Source organism: Seriola lalandi, unplaced genomic scaffold, assembly GCF_002814215.2.
Source record: "Seriola lalandi dorsalis isolate HSWRI2012SDOR001 ecotype SW California unplaced genomic scaffold, Sedor1 jcf7180002054188, whole genome shotgun sequence".
NCBI classification, from domain to species: domain Eukaryota; kingdom Metazoa; phylum Chordata; class Actinopteri; order Carangiformes; family Carangidae; genus Seriola; species Seriola lalandi.
The window spans coordinates 1,451,043-1,467,077 of NW_019524741.1; the positions used below are offsets into that span (position 1 = coordinate 1,451,043).

General features: G+C 43.7%; 1 protein-coding gene and 1 non-coding gene across 9 annotated transcripts in view; one reads left to right on the forward strand and one right to left on the reverse strand.

The window, feature by feature from the left end:
- The window catches only part of frmd4a (FERM domain containing 4A), a 101,863-nt gene extending 86,431 nt beyond the window's left edge, over positions 1-15,432 (forward strand). For 4 of the 8 annotated variants that reach the window (XM_087173394.1, XM_087173393.1, XM_087173390.1 and 1 more), the window contains exons 12-24: positions 1,711-1,786; positions 2,715-2,857; positions 3,018-3,159; positions 4,732-4,865; positions 4,971-5,093; positions 6,617-6,848; positions 7,122-7,178; positions 7,309-7,546; positions 7,986-8,144; positions 8,339-8,671; positions 8,796-9,379; positions 10,523-10,625; positions 11,801-15,432. In XM_087173394.1, the coding sequence (XP_087029520.1) occupies positions 1,711-1,786; positions 2,715-2,857; positions 3,018-3,159; positions 4,732-4,865; positions 4,971-5,093; positions 6,617-6,848; positions 7,122-7,178; positions 7,309-7,546; positions 7,986-8,144; positions 8,339-8,671; positions 8,796-9,379; positions 10,523-10,625; positions 11,801-11,903 (2,427 nt within the window). In that variant the 3' untranslated portion in view covers positions 11,904-15,432. Of the gene's footprint in view, positions 1-1,710; positions 1,788-2,714; positions 2,858-3,017; positions 3,160-4,731; positions 4,866-4,970; positions 5,094-6,616; positions 6,849-7,121; positions 7,179-7,308; positions 7,547-7,985; positions 8,145-8,338; positions 8,672-8,795; positions 9,380-10,522; positions 10,626-11,106; positions 11,179-11,800 lie in introns of all 8 variants that reach the window. The other 4 variants (XM_023403842.2, XM_087173391.1, XM_087173396.1 and 1 more) reach the window with 3 other exon arrangements.
- Positions 10,231-10,303, reverse strand: trnam-cau (transfer RNA methionine (anticodon CAU)). Its single transcript has one exon. It is a non-coding gene; the product is annotated as a tRNA-Met (tRNA).
- Positions 15,433-16,035: the final 603 nt, after the last annotated feature.

Below are 16,035 nucleotides of genomic sequence, written 5' to 3' on the forward strand. Positions count from 1 at the left end.
GCGGCACTGGAATCACAACAAAAATGTCTCATTTTAAACTCTAGTGTGACTTTGTTGTACTGTGAAAGTCCTGTGGCTGTTGCTAACATTCTCCACTTATATGTGGACACTATTTGCACACATGTACATGTATAGCTTATCCTGAAACATCAAAGTCCACTTTCAAAGTTACAGCAGCTCTGCAAGGACAGCTTTAGTGGTCTCGTGCCTGAACACAGTTACAGACACCTATCTTATCTCTACAGCTTTGGTCCACATGTAGCCAACACACACACACAGTCACTCTCTCACTATCTACCCTGCCCGCTATATTTAGCACCATGCTACATTAGCACTTCACACTCCATTTAAAATGTACGGTACAGAAACAGTTTTGATAAGAGCACCAGCTTGCTTTCTTCCTGCTCGTGCACTACACACACATGAGTGCATAACTCCTCCAGCACATAAATACATACATTAGGCTGTGTTTACACACTGTTTTCATAATATTTCTCACCCCCCCCCCCTTTCCTCCCTCTCATCCCTCTGTCCATTGTTTTCCCAGGCTGTTAAAATTCCTGGGCTGTGACCTGTTCCTCCCTTAGCTCCCTTTCTCCTCTTTTCCTCCCTCATCCTGTCATAGCTGGGTCTTCTACTTTGTACCTTTTCTCTTGTTTGTCAGTTGTTGCAGTTCAGTCTTACTTTCCTCACTAAAAGCTGGTCGCTGGCCATCAGAGGTCTGTGAGTATGCTTGCATGCCTGCTCCAGCTGATAGATGCAGGCCCTCTTGTGTTCTGAAAAAGCCCACACTCTATCTTTTCTCTAACAAGAACCAGACCCAGACTTTGTGAGTGCATGTGTGTGTGTGTGTGTGTGTGTGTGTGTGTGTGTGTGTGTGTGTGTGTGTGTGTGTGTGTGCAGGGTTCTGACTAAACAAAGCAAGGGCACTTCAATTGCAGGGGCCACAGAAGGCTTCTCTCCCCCTTCATCACTCCTCCCCTGACCCCACACACACACCTCCCAACCGCAGGGCCCAGAGCAGGAAGCACAGTCCCTAAGGGAGGGAGGAGGGGTCAGGAGGAGGGGAAGCATAAACGCCCCCTCCCTCCTCAACTCTCATAGCAAAGCTCCAGGAGAGGAGGAAACTTAACTTTACACACTTTCTCCCCACCAATACACACACACACACACATGCCTACAGATGGTGAACACCCACCATCTAGAAACTTTCTGTTCCCTTGTGCCTGGGAGGATTTAAGATACACACATGCTGCGGAGTACGTCTTGGGGGAAACTTTCTCGCCCAGCTGGCTTTAACTTCATTTAAAGAGAAGCTGATGGTTCATAAAGCGGACGGAAAAGAGAAAAAAAAGCAAAGCTGAGCGGAGGAAAGAAAGCCTCCTCCCTCTCACACTGTCTTTCTGCAGAGTGAGGTCATCCAGAGCAGGGATCCGCTGTGGACAAGACTGCCTGGTCTGGACCTGATCAGAGAGCTCCAGACTAGGTCCTCTTCTCTCTCTCCACCTCCTTCTCTGCTCGTAACTCCTCCTCTTCATCGGCTTCCATTTATTTTCTTCGCGTTCTTCTTATCCATTTTTTTTTTTTCAAAACAAATTGGAACATATAGAGAAGAGAAAAGCGGATTTGACTGAAAGCTGTGTGGATTTAATGTGAAGCATGTTTTTGTACAAGCAGCCCTGAAGAGCGTGTGTTTCCCCTAAACCTCAGGTGTTCCAATGGCGTCAGTTGGAGAACCTCTACTTCAGAGAGAAAAAGTTTTCAGTGGAAGTTCATGACCCCAGGAGGTAAATTTATATCACAAATTTAAGCAACTTGTTGACTTGTCTTCTCTTGTCTTATCTGTGTTTTTAAAAATAAGTTTGATTCTTCATTGGTTGGATGATTATTATCTCATATGGGTATTTCATTAGTGACTGAATATTTGGATGTGATACAATTTTCCATCAGTTAAGGATGCATTCCTCTTTTTATTTACTGTTATTACCACTGTGCCATATGTGAAAGTGTTAAGATTATAGTTACATACAGCACACTGCAGGAAAAGAGCGATTTGAATCTAATTCTATAATGGTTGCAGTGTTTGTTTTGGCAATAGAGCAAGATATTGGGGATGTCCCAGTGGAGCCTGACATAGATTGATAGGCTGATTGTTAACACACTTGTGCAGCCACATGCATGCAAAAACTCATGTGCTCTCTCCTCTCTCACACACACACACACACACACACACACACACAGGTCAAACCCTTGATAGTTGACCACAGAAGGATAGATGGCTGAGTGATAGCTGTTTTGCGGAGGAAATGACCTCTCTCGTGTTTATTTAACAAGGCTATATATGTGGAGTGTTATTCTACAGACAGAGAGAGGGAGGGAATGGGAGAAAAAGAGACAGGCAGGGTGAAACAGAGAGCAGTGGTGTTTTCTTTAAAGGAAGCTGTCATTTTTGGTGAGCTGGTCTGTTGCTCAGCTACAGATGTGTGTTTAAATAAGGATGAGTAAACAATGGGGAACATCGTGTGTGGCTTTTCAAAAAATATCTCTATCGGGTTTGCTCTCTCAAGCCTCTAATATTTTTTCCTCTTCTTCATTGCAGCCGCAGCAGTAGTAATGTTATTAGTAGTGGTAGTGGGAGAGTGTTTTACTGTTGTAAATTTGTAGCTATCTTTTGTATTCAGTGTATATAAGGAGGCCTTGTGTCCGCTCCTACTGTAGGGCGTCAGTGACAAGAAGGACGTTTGGCCACAGTGGCATTGCTGTGCATACCTGGTACGCCTGTCCTGCCCTCATCAAGTCCATCTGGGCCATGGCCATCAGCCAACACCAGTTCTACCTGGACCGCAAGCAGAGCAAGGTCAGTCAGTCCCACAAAAAACACACTCGACACACACCACAGACCACAGACATGATTAAAAATGTAGAAGCGATACAGTAAACTTGGCAAACATTGTGCGCAAGAGTGTTGCCATTAAAATGTGTGCCTTGACGGATCCTCTCCGTTCTTGTCTGTCCAGTCGAAGATCCATGCAGCGCGGAGTTTGAGTGAGATCGCTATAGACCTTACTGAAACCGGAACTCTGAAGACGTCCAAACTGGCCAACATGGGCAGCAAGGGCAAGATTATCAGTGGCAGCAGTGGCAGTCTACTCTCCTCAGGTCAGTATATTTTTATATATATATATATTTGTATATATGTGTGTGTGTGTGTGTGTGTGTGTGTGATTGTGTTTGAGAGAAGGAGCCTGACAAACAGAGAGAGAGAATTACTGATATGTGAGTGTACTTGTCTTTGTGTCTGCATGTGTGGTGGTGAGGGGGAGCCTCGTTGACAACTGGAGAGACAGAAACAGCTGCCTCTGGAAAAAGGCCACTTATTCTCTGCTGAATGTTCCCACACACATACTGTACACACACCCCACCCAGCGTCATTCTGAATGTATAGAGCACCACTCCCACCCTCCATGTCACACAGACTCATCCTCCAGAGGCCCCTGCCCCCTCTAAATTTAGTGAGTGCAGGAATGAAAAGGCCAGCAAGTCAGTGTACAACTTTGCCACGGCCTTTAAAACAATGCCTATCTGGACAAGCAATGAGGGTGACAGAAAGATTCCTACATGAACTAAAATTAGAGTAGAGAGGAAAATGCCCTTTTAAACCCAAACAGGCATGTAAAGTGTATTGTATGCCATGAAAGTACTTTAACCTGGTTATCTACTGCTGCGTTATTCACTTATAAAATTACGTGCACTCGACCAAACCAGCATCAGGAGAGGCAAGTATGTCTGTGTGGACATGGCTATGGGGTCAGTTATCTCAGCAATCATGTCCAGCATGCTCTGCTCATTTTCATCTGATCAGACCTGTTTCTTCCTTAACCTCTCTTTACTCAGTATAGAAACATGTATCTCCCCTTTCCTCCCTAATCCCTTCCCTTTATCTCCTCAAATATCCTCTCCTAGTCTCCTAATCTCCCTTTCCTCTCCTCTCTGTTCTTCTTTAGTTCCACCCCCACCCCATTTCATACAGTGTGTCTCTGTCTTATCTGTCAGAGTCTTGTCACTTGTCTCTGCGGTGTTGTGTGTTGATTTCATGATCTACAGCTGTCCTTCACCACCACTGTCCAATCAACATGTCTGATCCAGATAGTGGATTTTCAGTGATGAATTTGAAACTCTTCATGGCTGGAAATGTGGAATATGCAGGAATATGGCTGTCAAACATCACTTAAATAGATGTAGGAACACTGAAATTAAATACAATCTTTTTGGAACAATAGAGACATCTAATATTTCTTGCTTCAAATAACTGCTTCAGCAGTGGATAGTTTTGTATTGTTGCAACATTTGACCTCACAGTGAACCACATTGGGTCACAGAGAGAGCAACAGAGAGAAACAGAATGTGTGTGTGTTTGCGTACTTTTCAACAAGGCATGTTGTAAACAGGACTGGCACCATCTCAGGGCCTTGGAAATTGTGCGTCACAGACCTTTCCCTAAACTGCCCCTTCTTTGAATCGCTTGCACAAACACCAGACTAAAACTCAGCTTCCTTATCGAAACGTTCCATTCGCTTCCTGTAAACATCCTGCAAGGCTAGCAGGTGCATGGACAATTTCCCCCTGCCCTCCACAATCTTCCTCAAAAGAAGTTCCCCAAAATCCAAACACGAACACACATATATGCTCCGGACTCCTGCCCTCATATCATGTGTTGTCTTTACCTTGCAGGTTCTCAAGAATCGGACAGCTCCCAGACAGCTAAGAAGGACATGCTGGCAGCGCTGAGGGCCAGGCAGGAAGCTCTGGAAGAAACACTAAGACAGAGACTAGAAGAACTGAAGAGCATCTGCATCAGAGAGGCGGTATGAGAAACCACTGATAGATGTGGTAAATATTATGAACACTAAAATCCTTTTTAGCTGTTCTTTTCTAATGTTATTTCCCTGCCCCCCCCTCACATTTTCCAGGAGCTGACAGGAAAGCTTCCTAAAGAATATCCTCTGGATCCGGGAGAGGAGCCGCCCACAGTGAGACGAAAGATTGGTACCGCCTTCAAACTGGACGAGCAGAAAATTCTTCCTAAGGGAGAGGTGAAGCTTCAGCTCTCAGTTCTCCTCAGTAGCACTTTATCACATTCTTCAATCTCCCAGCAGAAGCTAATTGAAAACACAAAGTCATCTAGAGGTGTCAGTGTTCGATCCAAATACATACTGCAACATGTACCTGTGCGACGCACTGGGCTGCAGTAATTGGAACATGTTGAATGCAGTGCTAATTAGTTAAGAGTGTTTGTCTCCCTTTAAGCCGGCTGTAATGTTAATGATACATTTATTAACTGAGTTTGGGCATTAGAGATCACAACTGGTGGTTAAAAGCTCAGTACAGATCAAAGCTGGTTCAGGATTAATTTAATTTAAAACAGCATGGGATGATGATTGATGATTAATGATAAGTTATATGATCCCTACTCATTTATTAAGGAAGCATAGTAAACTAAGAGCAGGGAAAAGCCACAGTCTGAGACGTCTTGGACCTTGTAAAAGTAGTTGAACTGCATCTTTTTCTTGCTGTCTTCTTGTGCCACGGGTAGATTTTCCAGAGCAGCAAAACTTCTAAAAATAGTCTGGCGGCATTCTCGCCATAGGAAGTGGTGATAGTAGGATTGTGTGCGTGTCTGCCTGTGTGCAGGCATGCGTGTGTGGGTGTGTGTCGCTGAGGTTGTATGCTTTGAAAAGAATCCAGGGACACAATATCACAAAAGTGCCTTGCAAGCAGAAAAGATGTTTCTTAATTTATCCTGAACACCTTAAATTCATACACGCACAAAAACAGAAGCCGCTCTGGCAGTAGTGTGAAGGCACTGTTGTGTGAGAGAGATTCCTCAGAACTGAGGTAGTCCAGTAAGATGTCGACCCAAGTGAATACATCATTGTTCTCTCTCTCTCTGGAGGCAAGTGGGTGTGTTCTGTCATGTGAGAGCACACATTACATGCAGGCTCTACACAGTGTGTGTGTTTATCACAGGGATGCCATGAGTCTATTTCCTTCTCTACCATCACATTCACAAGTTTCTTCTATACTACATTATACAACAGTATACTACACGACACACTGTGGTATGTAGATACACATTTAGCAATAAACACATATGCAATATGCAATACATTTGCAGCATGACAGTGTGTGTTTTACTTGGTTCACCTTAGTCTCTGCTCCACAACTCTCAGGAAAAGTGTAGAGGAGGAGATGATGGATTGATGGAGAGGTGTTGTTATTGGGGACTCAATAGAGAATATCCAGTGGTGAGAAAATGTGGAACTGCAGCACAGATAAATGATTTCCTCAGTGTGTTTTCTCTGGCAAGGTTCTGTGTGTGTCTAACCAAATACGTTGCATGGGAGAGTTACAGTCTGAATATGTGTCTGCAAACTAAGCTTTGTTGTTTTTGGATTGTGTGTAGATTTCTGTTGCTAAAACTGTGTGCTGAATCCAGTATCTTTGTGCTTTTGTGCTTGCCTGTGTTACTCAGAGTTTGTTCTCATGTGTGTGTGTGTGTGTGTGTGTGTGTGTGTGTGTGTGTGTGTGTGTGTGTGCGTGTGCATGCTTATCCCAGGAAGAGGAGCTGGAGCGGTTGGAGCGGGAGTTTGCCATTCAGTCCCAGATTACGGAGGCAGCCAGGCGTCTTGCCAGCGATCCTCATGTGAGCAGTAAGAAGCTGAAGAAACAGAGGAAGACTTCTTATCTGAACGCACTGAAGAAGCTACAGGAAATTGAGAACTCTATCAATGAGTACCGGGTCCGCTCTGGCAAGAAGCCTACGCAGAGAGCGTCGCTTATCATAGAAGGTACCAAAATTCCCTATACAGGAAAATCAGATTGTTTTCATAGCACTTTATTTCTATTAGCTACAGTTGCCACCACACACAACAGTATCTTCTCAAGCACTGTTTAGTACAGTAATAGAAGTCCACACATGGATAGTGAGGCTGACAAAACCCAACACTGTTGTTTTTTTACACAAAAAAAGATTTGTAAAAAAAAAAAAAAAGGAATTTAAGCTTTTTGATTTTGGAATTGTACAACCTCTAACATTTTGCCTTTGTTTCTCTGTCCTATAGAGGCCAATATTGGTTCTGAAGACAGCTCACTGTCTGACGCACTGGTCTTGGATGATGGTAATGATAATGTGAATCCTTCACATTGTATTTGTGCACTTTCTGCAGCTCATGATTAAATGAAAAATGAAATTAAATGTAATTCCATCTGAATTATAGAGTGCTCGATCTTATTATTTCTTTGTTTCAGATGACCCTCAAGTTACTGGTACCCCCACCTTCTCTCCGGTAGCATCACCTCACAAGGGCCTCCCTCCTCGGCCACCATCTCACAGTCGGCCCCCTCCACCGCAGTCCCTGGATGGCCTGCGACACCTGCACTACACACGCTCTGACTACGATAAATCGCCCATCAAGCCCAAGATGTGGAGCGAATCATCACTGGATGAGCCCTATGAAAAAGTCAAGAAACGCTCCTCTCACTCCAGGTATGAGGGAGTTTATCTTCAATGTCCCTTTGTTTTGTTTTTTTTGGGGGGGTTTTTTGCCTTTAATTTGATAGTTGCAGTGAGAGAGAGACAGGAAAGTCAGGGAGAGAGAGAGGGGATGATATGCAGCAAAGGGCCGCGGATCGGAATTGACCCAGGCCGGTGCAATTAGGACTAAGCCTTAATGGTACACACTCTACCAGGTGAGCCAGTAGGACGCCCCTCACAGGTGCATTTAAGGTATAGTTTAGTCATCTTTAATGTAACATCTTCAGTCAAAATTAGCAGTAATGTGTGTGGAACTACAATTTCAGACAGTGACTATGGTCTCACATAAATGCCTCAAATGCAGGTCGTTCACATGTGCCTGTGTGAGAGGAGTATACATGTGATGACATTAATTATAATTGATGCACATTTTCCTTGCACCTCTCTTTAGTCACAGGCGTTTCCCAAGCTCTGGCAGTGCTGAGGCAGGGGGCAGTAACTCTCTGCAGAACAGCCCCATCAGGAGCCTCCCTCACTGGAATTCTCAGTCCAGCATGCCGTCGACCCCAGACCTGAGGTCCAGGACCCCACACTATGTACATTCCACTAGGTCAGTCTTTATTACCCTCAATTGTTTGATGGATATTCAAGAGTTACAGCGCTCTGGTAAACATAACAGATTATATAACTGTAGAAATACCTAGCAGTGACAAGTCTTCAAAACTGCATCTTGCTACGTTTTCATTTTCAGAATAACAGTAGCTCAGCACATATATTCATTGTTTGTGGTTCTTCATCTTACAGGTCAGTGGACATCAGTCCCACACGTCTGCACAGTCTTGCTCAGCACTTTAGGAACCGCAGCTCCAGCCTTGAGTCCCAGGGCAAACTGCTCGCATCTGACCCTGACCCACACCCGCACACCCTGGGAACACTGGGCAGCCCTGACTTCTTCCTGGGCCCAGGACGCAGCTCCAATGGCTCTGACCCACTGGATGACTGTTCATCCTGCACCAGCCAAAGCAGCTCAGAGCATTACTACCCCTCTGGTGGACCCCCCGGCAGCAACCCCAACTACTCTACTCTGGGAGAGGATTCACCCTCCAAAGCCAGGCAGAGGCAGAGGCAAAGGCACAGGTAAGGGTGGGTGAGATGCAGGGAAAGAAGCTTTCTTCTTTCTTTTTTTCCTTTGTACAATATGCATATCAAGAAATAAAAATATCTGTGCGAATTACACTGTTGGCTTATGTTTTCTGTCCAGGTCTGCAGGACACCTGGGTTCCTCTAACTCCGGCTCCATGCCAAACCTGGCAGCTAAGAACGGCTCTGGTGGAGGCTCAGGTGGAGGTGGGATGGGAGGGGGACACCATGGAGTTTACCTCCACAGCCAGAGCCAGCCCTCCTCCCAGTATCGCATCAAGGAGTACCCGCTGTACGTGGAGGGCAGCCCCAACCCCGTGGTGGTGCGCAGCCTGGAAAGCGATCAGGAGGGCCACTACAGCGTCAAGGCCCAGTTCAAGACCTCCAGCTCCTACACGGCCGGGGGGTTGTACAAGGAAGCCTGGGGGGGCGAGGAGGGAGGAGAGGGGAGTGGCCGACTCACGCCGTCACGCTCTCAGATCGTACGGACTCCGTCATTGGGGCGAGAGGGCGGTGGAGGAGGAGGAGGGGGGAGGGCAGCAGTGTCTGAAGAGCTGCGATGTTGGTACCAGAGGTCCTCAGGGAGCCTGAAGGAGAGGAGTCACTCACATTCGGGATCCACTTCCTCCGAGACAGGGTCACAGCAAGGCACTCTGGGACATGGACGAGGGAGTAGAGTAGGGACACTCGCCAAGGGCTCACCAGGTGGGTCACTTTCATTTGCTCACATTAAACCTTTGCTCATATGGGGAAAAAGAATCGTCATATGTTTTAGATAAAAGTTTCCATTTATTTAGTTTAACAGTTTATTTCGTTTATTCAGAGGTTCTAACAATAAATGTCCATTATTGAAAAGATTGCACTGTGTGAGGCTCAAACTTAAAACCTTCAGATTATGAGATTCATACATTTATTTTTTTGTGAGAGCAAATATACAGTGGGTAGGCAAAAAAAACACACACTGCTCCATGTGAGGCTTGAACTCACAACCATGAGATTACAAAACTGACACACTGCAACTGTTTCAACAAGGTCTGTCTGTACATACATCAGAGACAGACTTCATTTTGGATATTTGTGGTAATGATTGAGAGCACTAGCTGAATAATTAAATGTTTCACTATTTATATTTCATTTTTAAATTACGTTACAATGTATTATAATTTTTAAGTTACTGAGACTAGTTAAATCCAAATGTCCACATTTTTTTCTTGATGAAAAGCCTTTGCTGACATTGATCACATCACATTCACATCAAACTGCAGATGTAGGTGGCCCTTTGCTTTTCTTACTTATTCTTTTGCGCTTCTCTCTGCTGCTAGAACAACAAATCCAAATTATCTGATCAATGTGTAATCTCACTTCAACTAAATTTACACATCAACAACAAACTGATGTCTTTGAAAACACAAATGGCACAGTTTGAGTAGAGTCTATAAATTGTGCATGAGTTACATGGGAGTGAGTTGTGTTGTCTGTGTGTTAATAAGTCTATGGTAACACAACACAAAACAACTGCTGAATGGCGGCAGATAAAGTGTAAAAGGAAAACATTCTGCCCCGTGTGAAGCTCGAACTCACGACCTTCAGATTATGAGACTGACGCGCTGCCTACTGCGCCAACGAGGCTTGTGAGAGTGTGACCCCTGAGCCAAATTGTTGTTGTGACACTAAGGACACCTCCCCCACCACCATGTGTGGAGCATAGTTGACATTCCTTTGCCCCTCACCTCACTATAGCCTCTTGTACGTCTGTTCTCCCTTTGTATATATATACTTGTTTCCTTTGTCTCTATCTCACGCTGCATGTGATGTATCACCATTACTAACTGTCCATTTTCCCCATAGCTGCATCCCCTCACAGCCAGAGGAGTATGACGCCCTCCAGTGAACACGCAGCCACACCCACACCCCCTTGTAGCCCACAGCACATCCTCAACTGGCAGAGCGGGTAAGAGACACACCAACGCACTCATGAAGCGGCTAAAACAGGGTAACAAGATGTTTGAAGATATGATTTTATCTTAACTTAGGACACTTTATCTTGCCCTCTGAGCTTCTTTCTCACCATCTTTGTCCAAACCTGACTCTAATATCCTCACAAGCTTGTACCGTCTGTTGTATCTGTGTGAGCGGAGGTTGTTTTTTCTCTGTCATTTTGAGTTAACATATCTCTCAAAATTTTTCTTACTCAAATTATAACACTCCTCTTGGCTTGTCGTTCATTTCTGTTTCTGTAAATGTTTCACTCACTGCATCTTTGTTTCTTCACTCTTTGCCCTCTGTTTTTCACATCACCGCTCACAACCTCTGGTCGCCTTGTTCTTACGGCGCGATTTTCTATAACCTAATATTGTCATTTCTTTCCCGTCCCTCTTTCTGTCTATACTAACCCTCCTTTCCTTGTGTGTGTGTCCTCTCTCCTGGTTTAGAGGCACAGCAGACAGCTCTCCTACTGAGGACGTCTGTCAGTCTCCCCCTCAGCCCAGCTCTGATGCATAGAGGTACTGTCTGTGGTCTCGGCCTCCCAGTGGTCTAAAGCTACAGTGTACTGTTGGGAAAACACAGCAGCAGCATAAGCAGATATTGCCAAAAAAAAAAAAAAAAAAACTGAATAAACTAAAAAAAATTTTTTAAAAAATCTAGAAGTAAAAATACAGCAGTGACAGCAGTACTAAATTTACACACAATCAGATATTCACAGAAATCTGTCCGTACACACCTCTAAAAGTATAATGAGCTCATGCGACATGTCTACTAGTCACTTATATCATCACCTGTGGGGGGGCTGACAATGAAGAAGGTTCACAGTTTCTTGCTCTTTGATGGTGGAGGTATGTGTGTCAGGTACTCCTTCTCTGGCTGTATCTGTATCTGATCTCTGCATGTGCTCTGCTCCGTGTTCTGACAATGTGGCTCATTCACTACAGGATTTACTAATAGAAAATCTTAACCATGCGCTGTATGTGTCGTAACAGAGAACGTTGTTTAACAAAGGAAACTCAGAAGCAGATGAACACTAGAAATCATAGAAATGATAGTATTTAGAATGTTTGATTAATTTACATTTGAAATAAAAAGCTGTTCTGTAAAGTCAGTGTGATCCTGGTCTCTCTTCCTCTGCAGGTCTTTTAGCGACAGCTGTTTTCTCAGCAGCCCCCTGTGTTCAGAGCTGGCAGATGTGCAGTGGTACGGACACGACAAGGCCAAACCTGGAACCCTGGTCTGAGACCTTCCTTTAGAGGCCCAGAAAAGTACCATTGCCCTCTCCTACTGCCTCTCAACTGTCCCTCACTACTACCCATCGACAACCAACAACCTCATCCTTAAAGCCCTACAAAAACCCTACCCCGACCGGACTAGTGGACTGGACATGAGCCTTCCTCCTCCCTATATCCTGCCCTTCATCCATCTCACCACCTCTTTATTATGCCCCCTCTATCACAGCTCAGTCAGACAGGGACACACTCACTAGGCTCTGATAAGGGCTGGTTTTACAGGATAGACTGAGAAGTGTCACGTCAGCTGTTGAACTGTTGCCCTACAGCACCACAGAGCCCTTTCTTTACTCACCCTCTGCAGCACACAAGCAACGGGCACGGGGGGAAGGAGCGACCAAAAGGGAGAGAGCACAGAAAAATATCAAACACACAACTCAGACTCAACAAAACACTGGCCATTCCAGGATCTATTTCATATCTCATCTTTGGTCCCCCAACCTTACGAACTCCAGTGCACTGCCACCCAATCAGAGGATACCTGCTGGATTTGAGCCACCAGTTTGAAACCCATTTCCAGGCCCAAACGAACTGTGTTGGATTTCATTATTCCCATCAGTGTTGTTTGTCTGTCTTGTTTATTTCTCCCTGCGTATTTATAAAAAGAGAACATGACACAAACTTTTCAAAAAATCTGGATTAGCAAACATGTAGATGACAAATTCAACTCCTCTCAGTTTTAACCCACAACCAAAGACAACTACTGGATTGACTGATCACACCAGGGTCTGATGAGCTGGTGCCCCCTGCAGAAAAGTGACTGTCAGTCACCCGTCTGAGAGTGAATTCACAATGACAATATCAGGATGGTTTCTGGGACTCTGTCTGGGATATTGATGAGGACTATAGCAATAACAAACATTGTACAAGTACACGAACTGGTTTGAATCTTCAGAGTGAATTGAAGCAGGCTTTTTGCCATGTTCTCTGCCTTGTGACGCTTGGAGTAAAGGATCATTAGTGCATCACAGGAAGAACATGGAGTTGTGGTTATTGGGTTTGGCATTAATCTTATGATTTCTTCAGTGACTTCATCATTCATTTTTATTAATGTCTTTGGTCTTTATAAGATTTCTATGTCCATAACAGTTTGTTTGGCCGCATGGTGGATTATGAACAGTACTTGAGCCAGAGCACGGAGGGTTGGGTTGAAGGGTGATTTTTTTTTAACATGGCTACACACAGTCACAATTCCTGCATCATTTAATTTCAGCTTTTCATATTTTTCATCTTCAACACTGAAAGTAAAGGACGATTGGCTGTTGACACCTGTTGGCATTACTTGTAGTTTGACATTGAGGCTATTCAGTGATAAATCTCTACAGTGACTCATCTTTTTTTATCACTATTGTCTGTTCTTTGCCTTTGGTCTTGGTTTTATATTCACACCATACTGTGCATCTGTCAGTCTCTTTGTAGCACTGTGTTTTCTCATCTTTCTGTCCCTCTCTTCAGCATGACAGGAGAGATCCTGACTGAGCACAGACAGTCTGAACTCAACGCTGGCCAGAACACACGCTGACAGTCAGAACACTTGCATTTATGGGCACACGTGAATACTAATATATTTGTGCCAAACATGTTTGTGCTTTACATTTGTACTGTTTTCAGCACTAGAACAGCAGCTCCTTCAAGCTACAGACCCTTTCAAATCCCCACAGTCTATAGCCATTCTATAAAACAGCAGCAATGCAGAGTAGCTAGAAGACACTTCACATGCGTCTCTATAATTTGGCCTCTGGCAGTATTGTTAAGAAATTAGTCAAAGCACAACATCAACAGTGTCTATGAGGGCTGGAGCTACCATTGGTATGTTCAGTTCATTTTCCACCCTCAATATTATACTGATGAGTTGTATCAAAGTGCATAAGAGGCTACTAGAAAAGCTAGAACCACAGATGAGGCGTTAATGGTGTTTGTTTTGTTTTTACAGTATATGGACATCAATGAATTAATAATTAATACTGTCAGGGCAGAAGAGAAGCCATAATCAGAACAGATAGAAAAACCCTCTAAAATGGAGAGAATTATTTTATCACATATCCCAATCAACAATCAGATATTCAGATCAGGGTTAGAAAAGCACATCTGGTTTTGTACAAAGGAAGTAGAATTCTGCATGTCGTTGCTTTTCCTGAATCAGTTTCCCTCATCTGACCTTGAAAAATGTTTATGTTGCAGAATGACGCTTACCATTGTTTCGCTGTTGCACAAAATCTGAATTAATCAGATGTTAATTTTATTAAGAGTATGACAGATTGTACATCTCAGTGACAGAGAGAAGTGGACATGTTTTTTTGTTTTTTTTTTCAGTCACATTGCACCATTATGTCTGGATAAATTGTGTATCATGCTGTAATGCATGGGAGGAATGGTACGTATGCTACCCTGTCTCTCACAGTGGTGTTTCCTTTATGCACTGACGTCAGTTGTTGTAATCTGTCACTTTCAAGACTGTTTTCATAAGAAGGTTTAGCCCACTCCCATGCCCCTGTGCATGGCTGGTTCCCCCAAGAGTTATCCATCCATGCCTGGTCAAATTTGACAAGTCTTTACCCAGGATTGGAACCAGCACTCACCACACAGTTACCATCTCTAGTGTATTGAAGTTTGACCCAACTTTTCTCACTGAAAGTTTGCGCCCAGATCCTGTGCGCCAAAGACACACAATCCCACGCATGCCATTCAGATCCAGTGACAAATAAAAACCCCTAAGACATCCAGCATCCGATTTCTATATGCTAACATTAGCACATCTTGCTCTGTAGTGTCGCCCCACCCCCAGACAGTCCTGTTTTGCCCCTGTGGTGATCTCTGACCCCCGAGTCCGATGTGATGAAGTGTGACGTCCCCTCCTTCTGTAGTTCCAAACACACCATATTTTCTGTGCTCCATAGAGATGTTTGAGGTTTTTATAATACTCCAAGAGAAATTAACTAACTCTTTATCAGTCTTTTCCTGTACGGAGGGGCACTGTAAGGTTTTGTGGGGTTTTTAACATTCACATTCATTGTTTTAACAATGTTCCATTTTATATGAACCAGTATTGTTTTTTTTTTTTAGTTCTGACATCGTAACAACCCTTCAGGTGCTACAAAATGACCAGTTACTGCTTTGTCACGTAGGATCTAGACATCTGTTCATTGTTATCAATAGATTCAATACCAGTTGTGCAAAATGAAGCTTATTTTAACAAACAGTTTAATAGTAGATCACTTCCCCTACCAGACAATAGAGCATGTAACTTGATTTTATCAGTTCTGTTCAACTGTAACATTAAAGGTGTTGTAGAAAAAATGTGGAATTGATAAGAAAAAAAAAACTGAATTCCACAGTTAATTTATTCTTTTTTCTATTAAAAATTTGTATAGTAACTTTACATTTTTCAAAACTGTGTTGTTGGAAATTGATGATGAATTTTCAAGATGCGAAGCCGTGGTGGTTCTTGAGAGTAAGAAAAATAAATTATTGATGAATGTTCTCAAGACAATCTTTTTGTCTGTTTTTTTTGTCTCTTCCATTAATTTAAAATCAAAAACATGAAGTTATTTAGTCACCCACTTCCAGGCCATTCAGCTGAAAGGTCAGAGTGTCAGTGAGACTAATCAAAGGGAATCTCCACATGTAGTCACCATTTCCTCTCCTCCGGACACACTCACTCTCTTGTCATCACATGCAGGCCTTGGTTACTTCCTTCTCACATTCTGGCCCTCCAAGAGAAGGAGAAGAAGGATTTCCTGTGGAGTCAAAAGGAAGATACACTCCAAAGATAACAGCTATTACTCATCACCCTACAGCGGACCACAAGATTAAACAGCTGCACGTGAAGTAGACATCTAGGCAGTTTTTTTCTTTTTTTTTCCACACATTTAGCCGTTTCTGATTTGCAAACCACTGTGTCACATGGGTTGGCTGTTAACTCAGATCGCACAGAACAATCCCTCTTTGTTTAAATGCAACATGGAACCATTCAAGGGCACTGGCAGGAGATGCAGACATCTGAACAAACTGGATTGTGTACAACTTAACATGCACGCTCACATGAAACACAAACTACATAGTGTGTGAACACATGCTCAAACA